This window comes from Copadichromis virginalis, linkage group LG20 (assembly GCF_057382275.1).
Source record: "Copadichromis virginalis isolate Kocher_CV1m ecotype Utaka linkage group LG20, C_Virginalis_male_GT1.1, whole genome shotgun sequence".
Classification (NCBI taxonomy): Eukaryota; Metazoa; Chordata; class Actinopteri; order Cichliformes; family Cichlidae; genus Copadichromis; species Copadichromis virginalis.
The window spans coordinates 34,884,664-34,912,056 of NC_140637.1; the positions used below are offsets into that span (position 1 = coordinate 34,884,664).

General features: G+C 45.1%; 1 protein-coding gene across 1 annotated transcript in view; it reads right to left on the reverse strand.

Moving 5' to 3' along the window:
* Positions 1–13,240, reverse strand: part of oprl1 (opiate receptor-like 1) — an 80,843-nt gene extending 67,603 nt beyond the window's left edge. The window contains exons 1-2 of the mRNA XM_085443254.1: positions 12,994–13,240; positions 3,544–3,764 (exon numbers count right to left, since the gene is read on the reverse strand). Of these exons, the coding sequence (XP_085299380.1) occupies positions 3,544–3,731 (188 nt within the window). The 5' untranslated portion in view covers positions 3,732–3,764; positions 12,994–13,240. The remainder of the gene's footprint in view (positions 1–3,543; positions 3,765–12,993) is intronic.
* Between the last annotated feature and the right edge of the window lie 14,153 nt (positions 13,241–27,393).

A 27,393-nucleotide genomic window follows, 5' to 3' on the forward strand; every position in this document is an offset into this window, starting at 1 on the left:
TATATTCCTTTCTTCTGTCTACTGTAAGGCACACTTAAAATCCTTTAATTTTCTCAAAAATCGAGAGTGTGCCTTATGTATGAATTCTGGTTGTGCTTACTGACCTCGAACCGATTTGGGCAGAAATCTGTTAAAAATGTTTTGGTACAACTTTGGTAAGCCGCACTGCTTGATGGATTGTCAGAGCATTACGGCTGCCGTAGGGAGGAGCTTCGCGGAGTAATCTGGGTCCGAAACTCCGTCCACTTCAGGTCCCAAAGTCAAACGAACACAGAGTTAAAAACGGTCTAAATTCTTTCATCTTTAATAAAATCATCAGCGTTGCTGCTTTATCGGGTGTAACAATTAAGTTTAACATCCATGAAAACAGAATTTATTAAATTTAACGGAGTTAGAAGTTAACAGGAAGTTAGCGCGCTAGCTTCCACCTAAACATTTCATACCATGTTCTGACTGGCTGTAGCTCAGGTGGCAGAGCAGGTCAGCCACTAATCAGAAGGTCGGTGGTTCGATCCCAGGCTGCCTCCTGGCTGCATGCCAAATATCCTTGGGCAAGATACTAACCCCATGTTTGCCTACAGGTGGTGGTCAGAGGGCCCGGTGGCGCCAGTGTCCGGCAGCCTCGCCTCTGTCAGTGCGCCCCAGGGCAGCTGTGGCTACAATGTAGCTGCCAGTGTGTGAATGTGTGTGTGAATGGGTGAATGACTGAATGTAGTGTAAAGCGCTTTGGGGTCCTATGGACTAGAAAAGCGCTATACAAATGCAGGCCATTTACCATTTACCATTTCTGAAACTAATTCAAACGTACAGCTCTGCTATCACTTCCAACATAAATGAAGACAGAAAACTAAACAGCAGTGGCGTATGCAGGGTTACTGAAGTTGGGCTAGCTGGTACATAATGTTGTGCTACGTGATTGCTAGCGACACAGCTATGTTAGCATAACATTAGCACAGTGAAGCTGGAGGATGAACGCTAACTTTTTTTTCCACTTGATAAAAGTTAACGTGAGGGATTCTGGTGGTTAAGGACAAATGCAATCGCATAGCAGGATGCTATACACGGGCCAAACTTCAGTCAGGAGAACAACTGAGATTATTCATCCACAATACAAGGTTAGTCATTAATATACTGCAGCAACATGGGAATAGAGCAGCTGCCAGAGAATTCAACATTAATGAATCAATGTTACCTAAGTGGAGGAAGCGCAGTTTTTGGCTTTCCCCATATTTCAAAAGTGCTTCAAGTCTTTGCTGTGACTGTCGCCCGCCATAATTTGCAGATGATAATGGTTGTAGCCGCTGAGATGCTTTCGATCAAAACAGGCGCAGCTTGATGACATCATCAACATGCGGTAGAGCGGTAGAGTCAAAATCTCTATCGTTGGCCAAATTTATATAGTTTCTATCGTATATCGTTTATATCGCCCACCCCTAGTGCAGATCTCCTGCAGCAGTTCAGTGTGATGCTTCTAAATGACTGTAATCTCTGGTTACCCAGTTATGCTCAGTCACTCACAGAAAACAAGGCCTGATTGGAGCTTTAGAGGCAGAGATGGGCAGTAACGCGTTACTTGTAACGCGTTACTGTAATCTGATTACTTTTTTCGAGTAACGAGTAAAGTAAGGGATTACTATTGCAAAATCGGTAATTAGATTACCGTTACTTTCCCGTAGGAACGCTGCGTTACTGCGTTACTAAAACCGTGATTTTTTGCGAGAATGTCTCACGACAGTGACGTAAGCCAGTGCGCCGTTAGTGACAACAGCTGTGTGCAGATCAACAATGGATCACATATCGAGTGCGGGAGAGAGTATGAGCATGCAGCGTTTAAAGCGTGGAAGTACTGACCTTACTTTGAGTTTGATTCCATAAAAAGTGACAAAAACATTAGCGTCCATCGTGCGTGGGAAGAAAACTTCTTTTTACAGCGAAAAAAACCCCTAAACTTCCAAGGAAGCACCAAGAGCGCAACGACGTAATGGGAAACTCACAGAGACACTGCCGTATCCTTCCACTGACCGCTGCACACCTGCACCAGGGTAAACCTCCGCCTACTGCAGTCCTGCTTTACAGGTGAAAATAGAGCAACAGGACCGCTGAGTCTTTGACTTTATTTATGTTCTGCTGTGTTTTACTTGCATCTATTTGAAAGAGTGAGTGTAAACACAAAAAATTATTTTATTTTATGTGCTGGAATGTGCAGAAAATAGGTTTAAATGTTAAACTCATTTATTCAAGTCAGAGAATGTTGCATATAATTAAATGTTTGCTTGATGCATAAAGTTAAAAGATTAAAAATGATAAAACAAGTTAAAAAAGAGACTTTTCCATTTGATTACATTTTGTATGATGGATTATGTAGAAAAAGTAGAATTGGGCTGAAAGATCTATCGCTTTATCACCTCTTCAGGTTGTAAATCGTGTTTTTAAAAAGTAACTAAGTAACTAAGTAACTAAGTAATTAATTACTTTTGAAAATAAGTAATCAGTAAAGTAACGGGATTACTTTTTTGGGGAAGTAATCAGTAATTAGTTACTGATTACTTTTTTCAAGTAACTTGACCAACACTGTTTAGAGGTACAGCAGCCTCAGAGGATCTACGGTTGTGCCTCTGACAGGAACTACTCACGTCACAGAGGCCGGTCTGAACCTTGGCTTTACTGCTTTAATACAAAACTGGAGAAAAAGTGCAAAATGAAATAGAGTCTGATGCTGGTGTAGGACGTCATTAAACACAGCATGGTGTTACGGAGCGCTCAGAGCTTTTATCTATGTCGTGTTTGCTCCTTGGGCTAACTCAGAGACTGATACTGAGACTGGATCCAGATCAGTTAGTGACTCTTTATTGGAGACGTCGAGATGAGCCTTTTATAATTTCATGATACGGTGGTGTTTTTATTTGTCACACTGAAATGTTTCAGCTCATCCAACAAATTCAAATATTCGACAAAGATAACACAAGGGAACACAAAATGCAGTTTCTAAATAAAGATATTTATTATTGAAGGAAAACACATCCAAACCTACACAGCCCTGTGTGAAAACGTACATAGTCCTACACCTAATGAGTGGTTGAGACGCCCTTATCAGCAATCACAGCTGGATGAGTCATGTAAACCTGTCCAGATCACCAACAAAGCGAGCCAATCATCTCCACGGCAGTGAAGCCAAAGGAAAAGACAGCTCTTACTTTATAAACCTGCCTTTTAAATCTCTCATCATGTAAAAGTATTCTCTAATAAAAACTGTTTTAGCTTATCTGCGCAGCTTTGTAGTACTCGGGTCCAAAAGTTTCTCAAAAGTACGAAGGACTCCAGCTCAGAAAGGATGAAAGAGATTTTATTAAATGAGTGTTAAAACTGAAAATGAATAAAACATCTCCCAGCCAGCACACTGATGAATAACCCTCGAGGACAACCTTTTCTTTGTTGAAGCTGAATTATTTCTGTCAAAGCATCAGATCATAGAAGAAGTATCTGACTGCACTGCTATAGAGTCATATCCACCACAGCTTCAGTGTGAGGAGGTGTGTATCTTACCTTATGATGACATACATGACGAGGAAGTTTCCCACCAGACCAATGATGCACACGATCATGTAGACGACCACGATGGTGACCTTCACCCCCATTGGCAGGTAGTCGGTGTCATTTTGAGGGTAACTGAAGTTGTTCGGAAAGAATGATAAATTGTACGGCGGCAGCGCGAAGTCTTCAGGGTAGTCCATGTTTAGCTGAGATCGAAGAAATTTTTACGCTCACTGTAAAGGAAAAAAGAAATGTGGTTAAACACTGTAACATACAAAAATGTGATGGAGCATTTTTACGAGCTCTCACTTTTTAAGTTTACTCAAAAACGCCAAAACAATCATTAAAAAATGTGTTTGCCGGTCCTGTACAAAGGTTTGTAGTTACTGATTTATAAAATCAATAGATCAATCGCCCCATTTTAATTTGATTTCGAAGTGGGGTGACACGTGTGGTTGGAAAAAGACATTGATTGGCCATTTCAACCAGTCGTGTACACTAAAAAGTGTATTGTTCCTCTGCCCACTCTATCGAGGATGCAGCAGGTGGTGCCAAGGATCCCAGAGAAAATGGCCTGTATTTGTATAGCGCTTTACTAGTCCTTACAGACCCCAAAGCGCTTTACACAACCAGTCATCCACACATTCACACACTGATGATGGCAGCCACATTGCAGGCACAGCCACCCTGGGGCGCACTGACAGAGGCGAGAACAGGTGTTTGCGTCACAAAATAAATGCAGGTTTTTACGCAGGAATCTAGTGGATCTATCAACATACTGCCTTCCTGCAAAAGAGCACCATTGCTGGCCTAGATTCTGGTCTCAGTGAAGATTAAAGATAAGAAATACTTTCCAATGTTTACTTTAAGTCAGTGTTTTGTTTGTTATGGAGCAAATTGGCTGAGATTTCAAACTGAGCTTCATTATTTTATTTCACTTTAATGTTTTGCTCTATCCGTTGATAGACGTGAAAATAAACGTTTATTACAATCATGACCCCCTATGAGCAAGCACGTTGGCGACAGTGGGAAGGAAAAACTCCCTTTTAACAAGAAGAAACCTCCAGCAGAAACAGGCTCAGGGAGGGGCGGGACCATCTGCTGCGAGCCGGGTGAGAGAACATGAAGGCACTGAAATGTGAGAAAGGGCGTGGCAGTAAGGCAAAGATGGATGAACCAGAGGGCGAAGACATCGATCTTTCTGGATCAGTGCAGTGGCAAGAGAAAGCAGAGGTTTCTACTGCAGTTCTACAGGAGAACGGGTTTCTGCATTTACGGGAAAAGTCGATGTTGTTCTGTAGTGTTTAAAAACCCATGCACCCACGCAGACATCCTGTCTTCTCCACAACGCCCCCCCTGTTGAAACAGCTCACCTCGGAGGGTCCAGCAGGGAAGCGGTCTTACTCAGCCGGCTCCTTTTGAAGTCTGCCACTTAAGGCACAAACAAAGATGATCCTCAGCAGAGAGTTTCTGGGCTAATTAGCACGATTCGTCTCAACTTTTATCCTCATCAGATGATGATGATGATGACGTATGGTCCTTGATCCCACTTCTAACTGATCTAACAGCAGGTATGTGGTAAGCAGCGATTACTTAGAGCGCCACCAGACTGACTTTGCCTCGCCTCTGTCAGTGCACCCCAGGGCAGCTGTGGCTACAATGTAGCTTGCTATCACCAGTGTGTGAATGTGTGTGTGAATGGGTGAATGACTGAATGTAGTGTAAAGCGCTTTGGGGTCCTATGGACTAGAAAAGCGCTATACAAATGCAGGCCATTTACCATTTACTTTGAGCTGTTGAGCTGAGCACAGGGCATTCGCTGCTTCATCAAACTGAGACTGCAGCGACGCAGCTGCAGGCCTAAAGGTCTGAGGCTGCAACCCGGAGAGCCGCTCCGCCTGGTCTGGGAGAAAAATCGCTGATGGCGGCCTTTGGTGCTGAGCAGTGAGTCGCTACATGTAACGGAAATATACCTGCATGCACACGGACAGCTGAAACACCCACTTGGGCTTCAAACCTCGCGGCGCTGTGGAGCGCAGCGATAGGGGACCTCTGTTAACTGCCTTCATACTAACTTTCTAATATGATCCGAATATGACAACAATTACCTCCAAATGTATGTTTGAATCTTCAGCGACAGGCTGTTCAACCCACAGCTGAACATCACACTGCTGCAATACAATCTGTTACTTATCAAGAATGTAGGTTTATATGCAAATCAATCTCTATAAGAAAAAACTATCAAATGATCAAAGTGAGTTTAAGGCTCTCCATAATTCAGTTTGCATTTGTCCTGCTGTGTTGTGTTGCAGCCTTTATGGTGATCATGAATGACATCTATGAGCCAGTCCACAGGAAGCCTGAATGACAGAGGACTCATCTCTGCAGCAACGAGACCAAAGATCAGTGAAAGTGAGTGTTTTATAAAGTATGAGCCAGCTCTTTGTCCACATGTGAGTTTGCTTTAACATTTGTGATGAGGTCAAGTAACACAGGATGATACTGTTTTAGTCCACCATCACATTATGACTGTTAGGATGGGTGCAGAGGAGGGCACAAATCTGCATGTGTGCAACAATGAAAACAGGAAATACGACACAATCATGTAACAAGGTTGGAGGGAAAAAAGACCAAGTATACACAAGAACATGTCTCAACTCTGTATATTTTTATATATTTTTATTTATTGCTTACTCTATTTAATTTGTAAAATATGTGTACACACACACACACGTAGAAAAATATTTAGTATACACATCCAGGAATGCATATACCATTATATATTGGACATATATTTATTAGTTTCAGATGTAGCCATTCTTGTATTTTGCTTGTTTACATTATTGTATTTTGCACAACTCTGTTGCTTGTGAAGCTCGCACACAAGAATTTCACTCACATGTGCTGTACCAATGTACCTGCACATGTGATGTGACAATAAAAGTGATTTGATTTGATTTGATTTGAATGTGTATGAAACACTAAAAACCTAAAAACCTTAGAAATAGGAACCATCTTATCTTAATGACCTTGTAGTACCATATCACCCTATTAGAGCACTTCGCTCTCGCTCTGCAGGCTTACTTGTTGTTCCTAGAGTATTTAAAAGTAGAATGGGAGGCAGAGCCTTCAGTTTTCAGGCCCCTCTTCTGTGGAACCAGCTTCCAGTTTGGATTCAGGAGACAGACACTATCTCTACTTTCAAGATTAGGCTTAAAACTTTCCTTTTTGCTAAAGCATATAGTTAGGGCTGGACCAGGTGGGTCACCAGGTCCAGCCCTAACTATATGCTCCCTTAGTTATGCTGCAATAGACAGAGGCTGCCGGGGGTTTCCCATGATGCATTGTGTTTTTCCTTTCCAGTCACCTTTCTCACTCTCTAAGGTTACGTTCACGCTGCAGGTCTTAATGCTCAATTCCAATTTTTTAATCAAATCTGATTTTTTTGTCTGCTCGTTCACACTACAAATAAAATGCGACAGCAAACGCGCTCTAGTGTGAACGCTCAAAGCGGCCGCATGCGCAAAAGAAGACGTCACACACAACGCGCTCTGTTTAGACCCAGAGCAACAGTATTGTTTGACTGATGGCCCTTAATATAAAGACTTAGGACTTTACATTTCCCAATTTTTGCTTTAAGTTATTTTGTTATTTACATAATAATGTAAATAACCTAAAAATGATCCTTACTGCTGTTTTAGAGGAGCGGTGCTTCAAAGGATAGTTGCAGATTTCTGTCAGAATCTGCAGATTATACAGCACAAAGAAAATGTTCATGTTGTCTTCCCAACAGTTTCACTGACATCTACACTGGATGGCCAGGAAGCGTTCACGATGTCTTCTCCGGCGCTGATAATTGGCGTCTGTCTTGTGTCAGTGACGTAAAAGACAGATTTAATGCGACGTGACCATCAAACAGCAGTCGCTTTCTAAAACATCAGATATGTATCGGATTCAGGACCACATACGAAAGTGACCCAGGTCGGATTTGAAAATATCGGATTTGTGCCGTTCACACTGTCAGACCGTGATCGGATATGGGTCGCAGAGGGTCACAAAAGTCGGATTTGATGCACTTTCGCCTGCAGTGTGAACGTAGCCTATGTGTTAACAGACCTCTCTGCATTGAATCATATCTGTTATTAACCTCTGTCTCTCTTCCACAGCATGTCTTTATCCTGTCTTCCTTCTCTCATCCCAACCAATCACAGCAGATGGCCCCGCCCCTCCCTGAGCCTGGTTCTGCTGGAGGTTTCTTCCTGTTAAAAGGGAGTTTTTCCTTCCCACTGTCGCCAAAGTGCTTGCTCATAGGGGGTCATATGATTGTTGGGTTTGTCTCTGTATCTATTATTGTACGATCTACTGTACAATATAAAGCGCCTTGAGGTCACTGTTGTTGTGATTTGATGCTGTATAAATAAGGCTACGTCCACACGTACACGGGTATTTTTGAAAACGGAGATTTTCCGTTTTCATTTTTTAAAATCCCGTCCACATGTAAACGCTAAAAATGAAATGTTGGCCAATCAGAAGTCTAGAAGCCTGGCAGGGAAAGACTAAACAGGGTTTTGTACCCTCACAAAACATGAAGTACTTCTGAAAGTTTGTGTTTTTCTGGAAAGGCAGATAATTTTGTGTTACTTCTCAGGTGCCTTCATCATTTCCAACGTTAATAACTTAAGACAGTATTTTGGACTCACAACTTAGGAAAGAACAAAGTGCATACAGCATGCATAAATCTAAACTTTAAATTAAAAAGTTAATCTATTCAAATATTTGGGTTGTGTCTGTTGAATGAAAGCTCACTCTGACGCCTCTGTCTGTGTAAATGGAGGGACAGTAAGTGTGTAAGAGCTGCAGACAGTCAGATTAACAGCAACAGTATTTTGTCTCTATCCACCATTGTAGAAATCTCATGTAAACAATAACGTGGCGCACAGCGTGACGTCAAAAACGGCGCACACCTTTGAGGTTGCGTGAATAAATCTGTTTTCCTCGTCCACACGTAAACGCAAAAACTGAGTTTTCAAAAATCTCAGTTTTCAGTGATGGAAAAAGGTGCAAACACATAGAAAAATCTGTGTTTTCAAAAATACCGTGTACATGTGAGCGTAGCCTAAAGCTGAAATGAAATGAAAACGCACACAGAGGACACAAGATTCTGTATACATGTAAGATGCAGGAAGGAGGAGCTGAAGCAGATAATCACAAGAAAAGAAAAACAAAAACAGAAATGACAGAAACCAACAAACCAAAAGCACACAGGTCCTGAAAATCCAACAGAGCTGTGTCCTGTGGAGGTAACAGGAAGGACCGGAGGACGCCACCAGACACATCCTGGACTCAGAAGGCCTCATCGTCTGCTCTGACACAGGCTGCAATCCAACACATACATATAGAGAGAGCTGGGATGTGTGTGTGGGGCGTAAACACAGTGTCCACCATAATAAAGCAACACGTGTGTTACACGTCCACCGTGGCGTTACTGTACAGGCTGCTTCACCGCAACACGCCGGCATGCAGTTGCAGCAGCAATACATCACACTGCCGCCATAAAGCGGCGCCTGTCTCTGCATACTCATGAATATTCATCGAATCCCCGCAGCAGCAACTCGCCGCGGCTCCCCGAGGGTCCTGCCAGCCTTCATATACGGGCCTCCGTCTGCAGAGCGTGTGTGCCATAGCTGTGATTAATAAGCAGTTAAAGTTGAAGTCCGCAGTGTGTCCATGTAAGGCTGCGATGCCACACTGGGTGGGCCACTCTGTGCCACAAACAGCACAAGTGAGCACATCGAGGAGCTGTAATGAAAGGAACGAGGCACTGAACACATCTATGTATGTGGTACTTATTTAAAACAGGAGCTAACTGGTGGAGATGTGGATGGTGGTCCGGTTCCATCAGCAAACCGAGCTCCACGGGAATGAGAATCGAGAAGGAGTGGCGGTTCAGTCTTAGGCTGCTCCAGACTGCATGCCAGATATCTTTGGGCAGGACACTAAGCCTGAGTTGATTTCAGATGCTAGATCAAATGTTAGATAAAAAAGCACTTGTACAAAGTGCTTTGACTGCTTAGGTAAAGCAGAAATATACGTCCATGTACCATTAGCTAACATTGGCACACGGCTTGGTCCAGTTTTAGAAAGCTTCAGTTTAGAGCGAATAATGAGAAGGTCACTGCACCTTTAAATCTTGATTCCTTTCAGTCTACTTTTAGTGCATAAGAGCCCAGTGTTTTTTTCATGCCTCTGTGTGTTTATTTGGAGAAAGTGAGGCCCGAGACTAAATATGACGGGAAAGCTCGAAGGACGGGTGGATTGTGAAAATGTAAACAGACAGAAGAAGGCAGCTTCCTCTAAATCTCAGAGGAAACAGGTAACACAAACAGCTGTTAATACGTCCAAACAGGTGAGGCGAACTGTGGAGGAAGAGGAGACGCACCCCTGCAGAACACACAAAGAGCTGCGGTCCTTCAGCAATGAGCCCGCACGTGTGCGCCACACAGGCTGATATCCAGCTGCAGATCTGCTGCTTTCCTTTAAAGGTCTGCAGGCGGGGAGCGTGCTCGCGCAGACGTACAGCTGCACGCAGAGACAGCAGGTCTACGGCTGCTGAGCAGGTCCGACTGCAAACACGCCGTTCGGTTACTGTTTGGATCCGAGCGATGATTCATTACTCCACACATCTCTGCACCGCCGTGTGCTAAACATGCTTCATCTTTATCAGCATTAAAGCCTCAGCTCATCCCATCCAGCAAAGAGGCACAGATGACACTGAACAACAGCTTCTCTGAATTCAGAGGAGTGATCCAAACGCTCCGAGGAGCTTAAAAGTTTGGCCTGTCTCCAGTTCAGGAATATCTCGTTGTGCACCTCTGGACAGTTTCCGATTTTTTCAGACCTCTCAGAGGATTTACTGTAGTCCGTGTGCTCGTCCTTTCTGTGGTGTGCTGGGATCAGTTTTCATGTTCAGAAAGTGGATGAAAAGGTTTCCTGCACACACTTCGTGCTGTTACAGGAAAACACCCGATGGGATTTGTGGCGCGCTGCCTTCAGGTTCCAGAGGGGATCCTTCACCTAACATTTAGTTTAAGATGTAAAATCTCAGCGTTCAGACTGACATGGAGAGCTCTGCCATCTCATGTAACCATGGTGACTGAGCTTGGTCTGTGTTCAGTCACTGAACGCTGCATTAATTCTAAGTTTGTGGTTAATCTCAGACGTGGCTGCTTTAACTGCACAGGACCAGGACCCCTGACCTGAGTTTATGTCCATGTGAGGATTTTCATTCTAAAAAGCTTTAAAAGAAAACCAGCAGGACTGCTTTGAGTTTCTTAATCCAGGCTTTAAGTTATGACGTATGAATCCTGCTTCCGGGTCCAAACTATCCATCCATCCATCCATTTCCTTTCGCTTATCCGGGGCCGGGTCACAGGGGCAGCAGCCCAAGCAGAGAAGCCCAGACCTCCCTCTCCCCAGCCACCTCCTCCAGCTTATCCGAGGGAATGCCAAGGCGTTCCTTGGTCTACCGTTCCAGGGTTACCGGGGCCCCGCCCTGGAGCCAAGCCCGGGGAGGGTGCCCGAGGGCGAGGTCTGGTGGCTGGGCCTTAGTCCATGGGGCCCGGCCGGGCACAGCCCGAAAAAGGGACATGGACCCATCTTCCTGCAGGCCCACCACCCGCAGGAGGCACCGTAGGGGTCGGGCGCAATGTGAGTCGGGCGGCGGCCAGGAGTGGGTCCAACCTGCTCTGCGTTTATTAAGGCTGTTGTGTTTTTTAACATGTTTTAATGTTTTGTAAGTTGTTCTATTTAATCTCCACAAGCCCCTAAAAACAGTCAATGATTACTGTCGGCCTCTCTCAGTTTTTATTACCACTGTTTATTTTAAAGCTCAGTTTTTAAGACCCTCCACTGTAACTACACATCATTATATAGCAGCTAGCACAACTTCAGTAACCCTACAAACTTCACTGCTGTTTAGTTTTGTGTCTTCATTTATGTTGGAAGTGATAGCAGAGCTGTACGTTTGAATTTTTCAGAAATCTCTCAGTCAGAACATGCTATATCATGTTTAGGTGAAAGCTAGCGAGCTAACTCCCTGCTAACTTCTAACTCTGTTAAATATAATAAATCCTGTTTTCATGGATGCCTGGATGTTAAACTTCATTGTTACACCTGGTAAAGCAGCAACGCTGACCATTTTATTAAAGAATGATGCCGCAGTGTTCGTTTGACTTTGGGACCTGAAGCGGAATTTGGACCCAGACGTGGTTAATGACGTCAGACTTAAAGACCGGATACGTTTCATCCCAGAGAGTCTCAGATTTAAGCCCTGTTGGGACTCCTCTCTTTGGGACGTGGATCAAGCTGCGCCTCATCACATGAGCCATGGTGTGAAAACAGGTGTTGATCACTATCAGCAGAGGTTTCAGGTGAACCCATTGTGATGGCTTGCCTCACCCTATCATGTGACCTAATGAGGTCAGCTGACACAAGATGTGAGGGGGTTTGAGGCACCTGGGAAGGATTACATATGGCTGGTGTCGTAAGCCCCGCCCTCTGTCCAGTCACTGGAGTACCATGACCTGAATGATCGGGAACCTAAACGTCGTTGATTCAAAGCATTTATTTATTGAACTACCTTTCACTGAACGCCAAACTTTAGTCCAAACAGACGTCAAAGTTCAGCTTTATGAAACTGATGTGAGAGCAGACTGACTGCTTTAAGATGAAAATAGGACTTTTACTTTGAAAATCAATGTTTACAGAGCTCGTTTCCTTCAGGATTTCTCTCTTAAACAGCTGCAACAGTTCGTGCATGCCTTCCTCAGGTCTGAACACGATGCTAGCTAACATTACTGCCGTCATCGTTTTATTTCTCTTATTTCATCAAACGCAGCCGCTCTCTGCGCAGGATCGACTGACACGATTAAACTGAAGTCACTTCCTGTTTTTAACCTTGACTTATTACTGCAGGTACTTTCAGTTTTTTGACTGGTTTTGTTTTTAAATTTTCTAGAAATGGGGTCTTAAAGTCAGGCGGTGACCCCCTAATGGGCCCTGGAGGTACTGCAGGAGGGCACTGTGATGACCACGTGACCATGTGTGTTCTCTGTGATAGGCTGGACTGAACATGAGCACATGAAGAGCAGAAGGGCGGAAGTTAGGAAGAACCGGTCCAAAGTTCGGGACTGCAGCTGTGCAGGAACCCGCCCTGCTTCAGCGCACGCACGTGGACGAGCCGAGCACCCAAATGCAGCACCGGGACAGGCCCGTCACGGGTCCGAGTGTACCTTAACGCGCGACACACCGGGCGCGCGTGCACGCACTCACGCATACACCTTAGAACCACTGCGTCGCGCACGCGCGGTGTTCGCTGACATGCACACGAAACAAAGACGGACACGCGCATCACGCACATGTCGGCGAGTACACGGATGACTGCAGCAGGCTGCGCGCACTCACCTCCAAGTTGTTGTTCGTCTCCGCGTCGATGCGCGCTCACGGCTCCGGTCCTCCGAGCTGAGTCCGAGCTCCGGCAGCGCGAACACTCCGAACCGAACCTCCAGAACCTCCAGGATCCACGCGGATCCACGCGAACTGCAGCGGGACAAAGAGCCGAGACAGAAGCTTCACCTCCAGCATCCGCGGCACCAACAAGAGGAGGAGGAGGAGAGGAGGAGGGGTCTGAGAGATGAAGATACTGCCTCTCTCTCTGTGATCGATCAGGGTGTGATTACCCCCCCCCCCCCAACACAGACACACAAACAGGCACATACACACGGACTTCTTTTGCACATTTGAAACACCAGTAAAATCTGTGTGTGTGTGTATGTGTGTGTCTGTCTGTGCACGTGTGTCTGTCTGTGTGTGTGTGTGTGTGTGTGTCTGTGTGTGTGTGTGTGTGTCTGTCTGTGTGTGTGTGTGTGTCTGTGTGTGTGTGTGTGTGTGTGTGTGTGTGTGTCTGTCTGAGTGTGTGTGTCTGTCTGTGTGTGTGTGAGTGTGTGTGTGTCTGTCTGTGTGTGTGTGTGTGTCTGTGTGTGTGTGTGTGTGTGTGTCTGTCTGTGCACGTGTGTCTCTGTGTGTGTGTGTGTGTGTGTGTGTATGTGTGTGTCTGTCTGTGCACGTGTGTCTGTCTGTGTGTGTGTGAGTGTGTGTGTGTGTCTGTCTGTATGTGTGTGTGAGTGTGTGTGTGTGTCTGTCTGTATGTGTGTGTAAGTCTCTGAGTGTGTGTGTGAGTGTGTGTATGTGTGTGTCTGTCTGTATGTGTGTGTAAGTCTCTGAGTGTGTGTGTGTGTGTGTGTGTGTATGTGTGTGTCTGTCTGTGCACGTGTGTCTGTCTGTGTGTGTGTGTGAGTGTGTGTGTGTGTCTGTCTGTATGTGTGTGTAAGTCTCTGAGTGTGTGTGTGAGTGTGTGTGTGAGTGTGTCTGTGTGTGTGTGTGTGTGTGTGAGTGTGCACGTCTGTCTGTGAGCGTGTGTGTCTGTCTGTATGTGTGTGTGTGTCTGTCTGTATGTGTGTGAGTGTCTGTCTGTGTGTGTAAGTCTCTGTCTGAGTGTGTCTGTCTGTATGTGTGTGAGTGTCTGTCTGTATGTGTGTGAGTGTGTCTGTGTGTGTGTGAGTGTGTCTGTGTGTGTTTGTCTGTCTGTGAGTGTGTCTGTGTGTGTGTGAGTGTGTATGTGTGTGTCTGTCTGTGAGTGTGTGAGTGTGTCTGTGTGTGTGTGAGTGTGTCTGTCTGTATGTGTGTGAGTGTGTCTGTCTGTCTGTATGTGTGTGAGTGTGTCTGTGAGTGTGTGTGTGTGTCTGTCTGTATGTGTGTGAGAGTGTGTGTGTCCTGAGCTCGTGGTTTTCCTGCTGTTCCTAAACTCCTGTCTGACTGTATTCCTGCTTCTATGTCACAATGTTTGGGAAAATTCAACTGTGGAAGTCTGAAGGTCCACAGTCGTCCACATGATGATGAGATCACATGATCAGAGCAGCTCCTCAGTGCTGCTGCTGCTTGTAACGGTTTTGTTGTTGCTCAGCGGTGACCCGGACACGTCAGGCTGATCGTTTGATTGTAGAACGGTTCAGATGTTGTGTTAAAGCACAAACACACAGCATCCCTGTGACAGCCGTGCTGCGGCGCATTAAAAGCACGTTATTTTCAGAAATTAACGAATCTTTATTAAAGCCCAGAATGGCAATGTTAATCATACGAAATCATGCTGCAGATTCTGAGAGGCAGCTTTTCCACGGAGGTGTCACAGGAAGCTTGCACTTTCCTGTGACCTGTGGGGGGGTGCAAGGCTGGGGTGGGGGCCTGATGTTTCTGTTCCAAGGCCCAGATAAGTTGCCACAGTGGCGTATGACAGCTACCTGGTTACCGCCCTGCAAACGCTGCCCCTAAACGCTGACCTGCTCTGCCACCTGAGCTACAGCCACCCCTGGGTTAATGTGACAGGAAGACGATGCTGAAAATGGAGCAAACTTCAGCCCGCAGCCCGAGGGCGGCGATTAATCTGCTCTTGCTGGTGCGATTACTCCTGATCTTCAGCTCCACACTGGGAGAGATTCTTCTCTGAAGCCCTCACATGGCTGCAGTTTTAAAATCTAAACGTTCACAGGAAGCCAGTTATCGAATTGCTAAATTAACCCAGCGTTTAATCTGCATGAAGGGGCGGGGCTGGCAGCCTCTGAACACGGGGCCTTTCACAGATTATGTGATTTTTCTTCCACAGGAAATGAGCCCTGAGTGTCACCCACTCCAAAGGCACAGGGTGATTAAAATCTATAGAGGTAGAAGATAAAAGACAAAATGCATCATTGTTGTAAAAAGCATGAGAAACTACATGGTGATTTTAGCACAGAGCCGTAAAACAGACACAGTTTGTGTCTGAGCGCGCTCAGTGCTGCTGTTTGTTTCTAAGGCGACGCACATTTCATTTATTTATTTATTCCACACATGGTTCAACAGTGTTTCATTTCCTTCATATAAATCCTCCTTCCCACATCAGAGGCTTTAAACTGGATCCATGAAGCCTGATGAAGGAGGCGTGGGAATCAGAGCAGAGGGAATGAATGTGATTGGCTGAACAGGTATCCAGGTGTATCCTGTGTTTGAAGCAGTGTGACAGACTCCGCAGCAGAGCTGAGGAGAACAACGTTAAGACAGGAGAGGCTCATTAATACATGGATATTACCGTGAGCGTGCGACACACAGCCCCCGCCTCATTCAGCTGCACGTCTGAAACATTCCCCCCAGCAGAGAATCTCCTGAAAACAGGTTGCAATAAAGGAATCCGTGAACTCCAGACCAGTGAAACTTCTCTCAGCTGCAAACTCGCTGCCGTTTAAGAGACTGACAGCAAACATTAAACACAAAAACACAATTCAAAGTGTATATGAGGCAGTGTAGGTGTGTCACGGTCCTGAGTGTGATGACTCAGTGTTTTTGTGTTAGTTAACGTGTTTCTGTTTTCTGCTGAGATTTCTAGTTCTTAGTTTTTGGTTCCCATGTTCTCGCCGTTTCAAAGGCAGTCATGTCTCAGGGTGAAGTCTGAGTCTGTGTCTTTGCATGTGTGTCGTGTTTCCTGTTTTACTTTGAAGGTTCATGTCTTATGTCAGTGTATTCTGTTTTGCTTCCTCCCTGTCTCATCATGTTCAGTTAGGTTCAGTTGTGTCTCCCCCCACGTGCCATTTCCTCATTTCCCTCTGTGTATATTTACTGTGATGTCCTTTGCCCTTCGTCATGCCCCGTGTCACCCCTCCTCTCGGTCTCCTCACGCTTCCAGGTTTTCAGGTCTCTAGTTCCAGGTTCGTGTTCAGTTTTAGGTTCTGTTCGCTCCACGCCAGTCATTTCCTGTTTTGCTCGTATGTCACAACTGTAAATAAAAGCTCAGTCTCAGCAAAGTCTGTGCCTGCACTTGGGTCCTTTCTCTCATCTGTTCACCAGTATAGGGACTAACGCGTTATTAAGTAATGCATTACAGTAACTACGTTATTATTGTGGTAACGAGCACGGTAACTAATTATTATGCCAAAATCAGAATAAAATGTGAACAGGCAGGACTGAGGCCTCAGTGTGTAGCTGTCCATACCTCAACGTTACAAAAGCACAACCACTGTCCACACCCCAACCACACCTCACCTCACAGTAAATGATCATTTCCATTTTAAGCATTTCCAAATGATCATTTTCCATACTGCCAGTATAAATATACACAGTATACTGCATCACTACAATATAGATGTTTTACACACTCCTTTTGTTGTTGACATTTACAGGCTGTGTGCAAAAGGCCACACTTTTCAAATTCATGCCAACTAATATTTTTACGTCCAGTAGGTGTCCTACTAGAGCAAATGAAGCTTCAAGACGCTTTGCGCTGGGGTGAACCAATTGGATGAAAAGCTTCAGTGCTTCATGAAGCTTCATCTGCCCATCACTATGTAAAGGTGAAGAGATAAGGGGACTGGCCATCCTACCTGTGTCAGATAAGAGCCGAAGTTAGAGCTGCTTACATTTAATCATTGTCGGTAACCTAAACATATGTTATGTTCTGGACATTTTCCAGTCTGGTTTCCGCAAATTGCATTCCACTGAAACCGCTTTGCTTAAAGTGTCTAGTGACATTCTGATGGCAGCAGACTCTGGAGAGTACACTGTTCTGGTTATGTTGGATCTCAGCTCTGCTTTTGATACTGTTGATCACAGCATCATGATAAATAGGCTGAAGGACTTGTTTGGGATTACTGGTGTTGTTTTAAAATGGTTTATGTCGTATCTATCTGAGAGATCCTTTACTGTCTGTATAAATCATGTGCTGTCGGAAACATCAGTTCTGCCTTCTGGGGTACCTCAAGGATCTGTTTTAGGTCCTATTCTCTTTTTGCTGTATATCCTCCCTCTAGGCCACATTATCAGACGTTACAATAATATTTCTTATCATCTCTATGCTGATGACATTCAGTTGTACTGTTCTTTCAAAGCTTCTGAGTTGTATAAATTGTCTTATTTAAATAATTGTCTGTCAGAAATCAAACAATGGTTAAATGACAGTTTCCTTCAGTTAAATGCAGATAAAACAGAAACTTTGATTATTGCACCTGATCACATGCTCTCAGAAATTAGGCAGCATATCAGTTTTTTTAGACCCTTCATTTCAATCGAGTCTCAGAAACTTGGGTGTTATATTTGACAGTTCGATGTCTCTTGAGAAACACTCTAAACAACTTGTCCGGAACTGTTTTTATCATCTAAGAAACATTTCTAAACTCAGGCTACTGGTGTCAAAGGCAGAACTTGAGGTGATGATTCATGCTTTTCTCTCTTCTCGTTTGGATTATTGTAACGGTCTTTTTACGTGTCTCAACAAACCAGCTCTGGATCGCCTTCAGTCTGTACAGAATGCAGCGGCAAGACTTTTAACTGGTACAAACAAGAGGTCACACATTGCTCCAGTTTTGGCTTCTCTCCATTGGTTGCCTGGAAATTTTAGGGTTCATTTTAAAATTTTAGTTGTAACTTTTAGAGCTCTGCACGGTGAAGCTCCCCAGTATATCTCTGACCTGTTGAAACCTCATGCTTCATCCCGAGCACTCAGGTCTTCCAGTCAGAGGCTACTGGTGGTCCCACGTACCAGGTTTAAAACACGTGGGGATCGGGCTTTTCAGGCACCGAGGCTGTGGGACTCTCTGCCGTTGTCTTTACGCTGTCTAGACTCTACTGACTCCTTTAAAAAGCAGCTGAAGACATTTTTATACAAACGGGCTTTTAATTAATTTTAACTTGTATGTCTGATATTATTGTAAAGCACTTTGTGATTTTTATCTGTGAAATATGCTATATAAATAAATTTTACTTACTTAACATATGTGAAACGACAATTTGTGAAAGTACTCACCTGTCCTGGTTGCTTCTTTTCTTTCTTTCTTTTCTTTCTTACAGTTGTATTGGCGGTTGGCAAACAATTGAAAGGTGCATTACCGCCACCAACTGGTATGGAGTATGGTCTGGAACGATGTTATTGTATGTTTGTTTGTGTGGAAGGTTATGTTTTCATTTTGAGTAGTTAACCCCCATACCTGGGCTAGTCCGGATGCTCACCTGAATGGTAGAGTATAAAGGAAGCCATTTTGTTTTTAGTGGGTTGTTGGTGTTTGTGCTATTAACATGTGCCTTCTTTAATAAAGTGCCAGTCCATGGATATATTTTATTCCAGTCTCACGTCATATTATTGGAAGGAACCTATGACCGCCAGCCAAAACTGACAAGTGGTGTCAGGACTGCTGCCTCTAATAAATGAGGTAAACATGATGATGAGAAGTGGAAGGCAAAATGACTTTAATGAGCTGGCAGAGGATGGTGAAGGTGCTACAGCTGATGCAGTGGCTAAAGCAGGAGCTAAACCAGGCGATAGACTGGATGAACTGACAGATCTGGTTGATGCAGTCTCAAGCAACAAGAGACCAGAGAACGGACAAAGAATCAGCCCGACAGGAGCAAAGATGGAAAAGTATGCAACACCAGTTTCAGCAAATTCAACCTCAGGTGAAAATGAGGAGGGAGGTGAACCTGATGGGGGCCTGGTCTGACTGGTCAGCAGATGTGGTCTCTGCCAAGACAGGAACCATTTCACTAGAGAGATCCCAAGTTGTTGCCACTCACTCCAGATGATGACATTGAGCATTTTCTCACAACCTTTGAGAGAATGGCTCAAGTCTGCCATTGGCCGAGAGAAGAATGGGCTGTTCGACTCGTACCTCTGCTCACAGGTAAAGCACGCAGTGCTTATGTGCATATGGACATTGCTGATTCGGAAGTCTATGATAAAGTAAAGGATGCCATTCTTGCTCAATATGAAATAACTGCTGACACATACAGAAGAAGGTTTCGAGCCCTGGATATTCACCCAGGTGAAACTCCAAGAGAACTTTGTGTGCGATTAAACGATATGTTTTACAAATGAAAAATCTACAGTGAAAGACATTTCTGAACTGATGATCTTGGAGCAGTTTCTGAGGATTGTCCACCCAGATCTGGAGGTGTGGATCAGGGAACGTGCCCCCAAATCTGCAGAGGAGGCTTGGTATAGACCAGAGTAGAAGTTATCCTGCAAGCAGACATTTTGTTTCTGGTAAAAGTAAGAACACTAAAAAGTCACATTCAGGTTCAAAATCAGATGTTAGATGTTATCACTGTAACCTTCACAGCAACAACACATATGGCCCACCCTGGAGAACTGGTGCCAGAGGAACAACCTCCTTCTAAACGTCAGTAAGACAAAGGAGCTGATAGTGGACTTCAGCACTAAGCAGGAGAGGAACTACCAGACCCCTGTCATCAACGAGTGCCCAGTGGAGAGAGTGGACAGCTTCAAATACCTCGGAGTTCACATCACGCAGGACCTGTCATGGTCCTGTCACATCAACACCGTGGTGAAAAAGGCCCGACAGCGTCTCTACCACCTCAGACGCTTGAGAGACTTCCAACTGCCCTCCAAGGTGCTCAGGAACTTTTACTCGTGCACCATAGAGAGCATCCTGGCGGGAAACATCTTAACCTGGTTCGGGAACAGCACCATGCAGGACAGACGAGCTCTACAGAGGGTTGTGCGGTCAGCTGAGCGCACCATCCGCTCCGAGCTCCCTGACCTGCACTCAATCTACAGCAGGCGGTGCTGGACCAAGGCCAGGAAGATGGTGAAGGACCTCAGCCATCCCAACAACAGACTGTTCTCTCTGTTGAGGTCAGGAAAGCGATTCCGCTCCCTGAAGACCAACACAGAGAGACTGAGGAGGAGCTTCTTCCCGCAGGCGATACGGTCTCTCAATCACACCACCACACAGTACTGACCCACACATACAGTTCTTACACACACTGGACATTCTGGACATTTGTTTACACTAGTGGCTGCTGCACAACTACATTGCATGGTCATGTAATCTAATCACTTTATCACAAGTCACTGAAATAAATCACTTTAAGCATATTTGCACTGCACAAGACACTTACACATGTGGATTACACAACCCTGGACATTATATTCTTCATTTCCAGTTAATACTTGTACAGCTGCTGTTATTGTGTATATATTTATTTATATTTCTTCATACATTCTTATATAGTTCTATATTGTGTATTTTGTTGTACAGTTATTTTATTTTCAACTTTAATTTATATATTTTATCTTATTCCTTCCTAGTTAAATTTACCCTTTTTAATTTTTCATATTTATTTCCTTTCTTATTCATAGCCTTTTCCTTTTTTGTTTTCTTTAGGTCACGAGCAGTTGTCCAAGCATTTCACTACATATCGTACTGTGTATGACTGTGTACGTGACAAATAAAATTTGAATTTGATTTTATATGGATACACCGTAACAACATGGGAATGGTTGGTGATATTAAAGTCCTGTTTGTGGCACATTAGTATATGTGAGGGGGCAAACTCCTCCAGATGGGTGGTGACCATGGTGGCTATTTAGAAGTCGGCCATCTTGGATGCAACTTTTGTTTTTTCAGTAAGAAGAGGGCCATGTGACACATCAAGCTTATTGGTAATGTCACAAGAAAAACAATGGTGTGCTTGGTTTCAACGTAACTTTATTCTTTCATGAGTTATTTACAAGTTTCTGACCATTTATAAAATGTGTTCAATGTGCTGCCCATTGTGTTGGATTGTCAATGCAACCCTCTTCTCCCACTCTTCACACACTGATAGCAACACCGCAGGAGAAATGCCAGCACAGGCATCCAGTATCCGTAATTTCAGGTGCTGCACATCTCGTATCTTCACACCATAGACAATTGCCTTCAGATGACCCCAAAGATAAAAGTCTAAGGGGGTCAGATCGGGAGACCTTGTGGGCCATTTAACTGGCCCACAATCACCAATCCACTTTCCAGGAAACTGTTCATCTAGGAATGCTCGGACCTGGCACCCATAATGTGGTGGTGCACCATCTTGCTGGAAAAACTCAGGGAACGTGCCAGCTTCAGTGCATAAAGAGGGAAACACAACATCATGTAGAAATTTCAAATATCCAGCAGCCTTGAGGTTTCCATTGATGAAGAATAGACCCACTATCGTTGTGCCCCATATACCACACCAAACCATCACTTTTATTGTTCCAACAGTCTTGGACGGATCCATCCAATGTGGGTTAGTGTCAGTCCAATAGCGGTGGTTTTGTTTGTTCACCATTCACATAAAAGTTTGCCTCATCACTGAACAAAATCTTCTGCATGAACTGAGGGTCCTGTTCCAATTTTTGTTTTGCCCATTCTGCAAATGCTGTGCACCGATCTGGGTCATCCTCGTTGAGATGCTGCAGTAGCTGGAGTTTGTAAGGGTGCCATTTGTGAGTAGCTAATATCCGCCGAAGGGAAGTTCGACTAATGCCACTCTCCAGTGACATGCGGCGAGTGCTACGCTGTGGGCTCTTGCTGAATGAAGCTAGGACAGCCACTGATGTTTCTTCATTAGTCACAGTTTTCTTGCGTCCACATTTTGGCAAATCCAACACTGAACCAGTTTCACAAAACTTAGCAAGCAGACCATTCCCATTTTATTACGGTGTATCCATATAAATGGCCCACCCTGTAGATCAGGACCACAACTTACAGAAGCAAGAAATTATTCTGCAGGCACAGCCAGAAAGTGCAATCCCCAGTTTGATCACCACAAGAGCTCAGAGTGCAAATGACCTGTTGAAAGAGCTACCTTTCTATGATGAAGAATTGGAAGTAAGCCCAGCAAACCCAGCTAAATCTCGAGCGCAAAGATGAAGAGACAAATTTAGGGGTTCATCCAGGTTAGAGGTTGTAGACCAGAGTCCCAACTAGGGCTGCGCAAAACAATTATTTTCCTAATCGATGAATCCAACGATTCATTTTTCAATCCGATTCTATTTTGATTTGATTTGATTATCGATTATTTTCCCATTATTTGACTTGTATAGCAATTTCATATTTACTAATTTATGTATCTCAATGAAAAACACAAATTTCTTCATTTGAACACCTTTTAATAAAAAAATTGCAAAATAAAGTTGTAGTAGTAGTACAATCTTATATTAGAGATAGCATTTAATAAGAAATGAAATGTGCAAACATATATAAAATTAAGGAAAAGTTAACAATGCATTTAAAATAAATAGCAGCAATGGTGTCTTTAAACAAACAAAATGTAATTTTGTTTTCTGCAAAAAAATGCTCTTCATTCACAAAATAAAATCCATTTTGTTGCCGTTTCTCACGTTTCTGTGTGTGTGAGTTCAATCATCAATCATGCGCTGGTGCATAGCCGTCGTGCTTTTATGATAGGACATTTCCACCTTACAAAGCCCGGAAACGACTGAATCACTTCCTTCCATACTGTAGAACTGTGTGTTCGGGTGGAGTGATTTAAGTTGACTGCGGCTGCCTCACTCATGTTGCCGCTACTCACTGCCGCCATGTCTGTTTTGAAAGTGACGCATCGATGCACATTTTTTTTACGTCGACGTATTTTACGCGTCGTCCCAGCCGTAGTCCCAACCTCACTCTGGAACTTTTTATCCCACCAGATATCTCTTCACTTCAGCGGGCAGATCCAACATTAAAATCCTGGTTTGATAAGGTGTCTGAGGTTGATGGACAGGTGCAGGGGAAAGTAGATGTGTTGGCAGCTGCAACCTATGTGCTGAGAAATGGTGTCCTTTATGAGTGTAAAGGCAAGACTGAAGCCATAGCATTACCACAGGCACTAAGACACAAAATCATGGAACTTGGTTATTCTGTACCTTGGGCAGGCCATCTTGGTTTTCAGAAATCTCTGCATAGGGTTGCAAGCCGTTTTGTGTAGCCTGGCATGTACACTCAACTACAGCAGTTTTGTACCTGCAGGATTACTAACTCTGAGCTGTTTCTGGACCCAACGGCTCATTTTGGTTTTCTGCTTTTTCGCCTTGCGTCACATTTTGTCCTTTGTTCCCATCTCCTCCCTTGAGGTCCTTTGACCTGCCCTCAGGCTCTCGGTGCCCCTCTTAAAGTCTTTACCACTGAGTGAAATTAATCGCGGTGCAAAATAAGGCTGATATCTGAGGGGTGTCGTGTATCACATATCACAGCAGCATTACTGGAGATAATTCAGCAGCAGTGAGTCACTCAGTGTCTGCTCTGTAGTTCAGCACTATGTGTCCAGTTTGCAGCTAAACTCCGAAGAAGTGTACATGTGGTGTACATGTGGTGTGCTGTGACAGTCTTAAGACAGGATGATTTATTAGGTGAGAACATCAGAGGACCAAGTGCTCCTGTGGACTGATTTCTAATGGCAGTAAGGATGCGTAAACAGGAAACATGGAAAAACTCTTTCTGTCTTTGAATACAAAGAAGAGGAGGAGGCGCAGGAGGAGGTGCTGTGCTCCTGCCATGGACGCAGGGATCACTGACACTGTGTCTATATAGTTTAGAAGACTGTGATGGCTGAAATACTCTGGTAATGTTCGTGTTTACATTGTGCTGCAAAGCGTGATGACAGCACAGAGGCTGTTTGGTTATGGCTCTGTATGCTGTATGAATGATTTTCTGTTGTTTTTGAGTGACCTGACAGCGAGGATGGATGTCTCCGTCGCTTTAAAAGACCGAGCTGCAGTTTAGTATGCAGTAAAGTTTTTAACCGTCTCTAAGCTCTCTAAGCTGCTCTCTGAGAGGAAGCTAGTACCATGCTCTCCTGAGTTTTAAATGCACTTTAGAACAGCACACAGCAACACTACATATGAGCGGGCGTAGGGAGGTTTGAGGTCTTCACTCACCCCGGTTCTGTTAGCCGTCAGGGCTGGGGGGCTGGGAGGAGGTGCTGGCCGTCAGACTGGGGTCTGGGATGTGGGGCCTCCCTGCTACTGTAGATAAGGAGGTGGTCCGCTTGCCTCCACCCCAGAGAGAAGGGTTAAATCTCCTGGGTCTAGGTGCGGCTTGCCCCTCTGAGGGCGGGGGTACCTGGACCTGGGATATAGAGTATGTTTGGGGAGTGCGACTGTCTGTGCAGTGTCTATTTGTGTCTGTCTACACGTTGGGTGAGTGCCGAGCATTTGGTGGTGCATATGGGGTGGGAATGCACGTCTGTGTCCGCGTGTGCCTGTTCGTCTGTGCCTATATGTCAGGTTGGGTCTTAGACTCAACCTCTCTGGGTACATCTCAGGCCCTCTAAAGTACGGAGGCCTATCTCCCCTCACCACACTCCCTGCCGGTGGTTGATGCCCTCAGACGTTGGTGTGTTGGTGGTCCTTGTCGTCTGGGGCTGGGCGCTCATGTATGTACCGGCTCACTCCTGGTGGCCGATTGGCGGGGCCGGGCGCCTGTGGCCCGGCTGGGCTCCTTCCGGGCGGTGGGATGCCCTCGGGCCTCTGGCCTCTGGGCCTGAAGCTTGGTCCTCTCTGGCACAGCTGGCTGCCGGCAGAGCCCGCGGGCACGCCACTGCAACCCCCTCTGGCCTCTGCTCCATAGCTGCGGGGTGACCTATCCTTTGGGGCTCTACTCAGCTCTTCCCAGGAGGGTGGCACGGTTCCCCTGCCTTTGGTGGTCCTCCTCGGGTCCTCGTACTCTGGGGCCTCTGGATACCTGGGGCCTGGATCTCCTCCATACCTGCTTCATACCCTGGTGGACGGGGCTGTGGCCCCCCCACACCCTCTAGCAGATCGTTACATGGAGAAACCTTTGGAATGCAAGCATGCTGATCCACACAGGTATGCACACAGGTGCACACACGGGTATTCACAGACGCGGACTACAGCTTTCTTGGCTGCTGCCTCAAAGCACACTGTGCGCTGTCTATCTTACGTGCTGCACAATAGCGTTTAATATTTAGTATCTACTGATATCTACTGCTAGCTAGTTTATTGTGATGGTGCCGTTTTTTTTATTATGTTGCTCTTTGTTGTTTGCTTTCTCTTCTGTTTTTTTCTCCATACAGGTGACCCAGGTGTTTTGTTTGTTTTTCTTTCTTTCTTCCCCCCCTTCTCACCGTCTCTTCTCCCCTTTGGTTTTCTTTCTCTCCCTCTCTTTCTTTCATTCTTTCTCCCTGTCCTATCACACAGTCATGTCTGTCCCGTTTGTAGCAACTGAAAATAAAATAAATTCATAATTATAATAAAGGTCAATCAAATGGACCAATATGGCATGGCCATGATGATCCACTTGGTAAAATAAATCCGCTTGGCATCTTTCTTGGCCTTAAGACAACAATTCTGATGGCTAAAGATCCAAACGGGACACAAAAAAAAAAAGAAAAAAAAAGTTTTTAACCGTCTAATGAGGTCACATATGACAGCACTGTAGTTTCTCTCAGCACCTCTCATTCCTGAAGTAATCTCAGTCCAGGTGTTACCTGGAGCAATGGAGCTGGTTCATCTGGATGATACACACAGGAAGTAGATCTGTTTTCATTTTTTATTCTCTTCTAATCTCCAGCACTAAGTCTCTGCGGCTAAAAGCACTTTACATAATAACCGGAGACAGAAAAGACATTCGAGAGTTTTGTTTTTCTGAACCCCACTGTAGCCCTGACCTTTCTGCATGGACTGTAAATACAGAGAAAGGCGTCATCATCGCAGGTTTGGAAGCCTCGAGCTGATTTGATGCCTGACTGAGACTCCAACAGGTGCTGCATGCTTACCTGTCGAGCAGAAGGTAACCTGCTCTAAATCCAGTCTCTAAAAATAAATAAACATTCACATCTTAAAAGTGAAGCCAATACAGACATGTCTGCTTTCTCTCTAGAGTCCATGAGAAAATGAGCCTGCTGGTCAACTGATCTGGTCTGACTGGTCCCGTTAGAGCCACAGAGGAACAGGAAGCGGGGCAATGTGAGGCTACCTTCGTTTGTCACGTTAGTCTGTGGATGTTTAGCCTTGATTCTGATTGTGTAGAATAGTTTGAGCAGTTTCCTTGTTTGTTCTCACAGCTGAATGCATTTTAATATGTTCATCACCATATCCACACATTAGGGCTTCAGCAGGAGGGGAACGCGTCACAGTTCGCAGTCTGCCTCAGCCTCATTTTGTGTTATCGGATTCACATTGTTCCTGTGATACGGGGGTCTTTAAATACACTTTGAATGAGAAAATAGCACAGTGAGTCAGCAGCACATCACCAGGGAGAAGCTCCACTGCTAAAACCCTCTGGTTCAATCAGTGACAGCGTTGAGAGCGAGTCATTCATCCATGTGCTCGACACCTATGCTCTAAAGGGTCTGTCAGTTACTCCGTAATATAGTTCACAGCAGCCATGTCAGGTACACTGTGAAAGATCCACGACAGACCAACCGTGGCTTCATGCTTTTGCTGTTTACACTGTCACGGCTGCAGCTTTTCAGTTGCCAGCCGAACACACCAACAACAACAACATTATTCAGGACCCCGTGCAGACTTTAGGCTGGCGAGGCATGATTGCGGATGCCGTCCAGGTGCGTTCACCTCCCTTGCAGCATTACGCCCCACACAGGAGGGGGAGGGAATCAGCTCTGACCATCAGTACCCCCAGTCCCTGGCCCAGCGACAGGGAGGTGTTGGTTTCGGTGGCTGCCCGCACATCCAGCGGCGGCGGTGACAAGGTGGGTCCGGGTCCCCCGAGCTGGTCCAGGGGCCACCTGTGTGGCAATTAAACAATACTGCGCAAGTACAGCTGGTTTAAAGTGTTTCAAGCTGAAATGATTTTCTCTCTATAAAGGACTGCACCTGCCCACCACCTGTTTGACCTGCTGACTGCAGACTCACTAACAGCTTCTTCCCCCCCCCACCAATCCGAGCCATGGTCTGAGTAACCTCCATCACTCAGGTCACTCAACCATGGACTCAATCCTCACACCAAGTCAACGTGTCCTCTAATGTGTTTCTATGTATTCCTG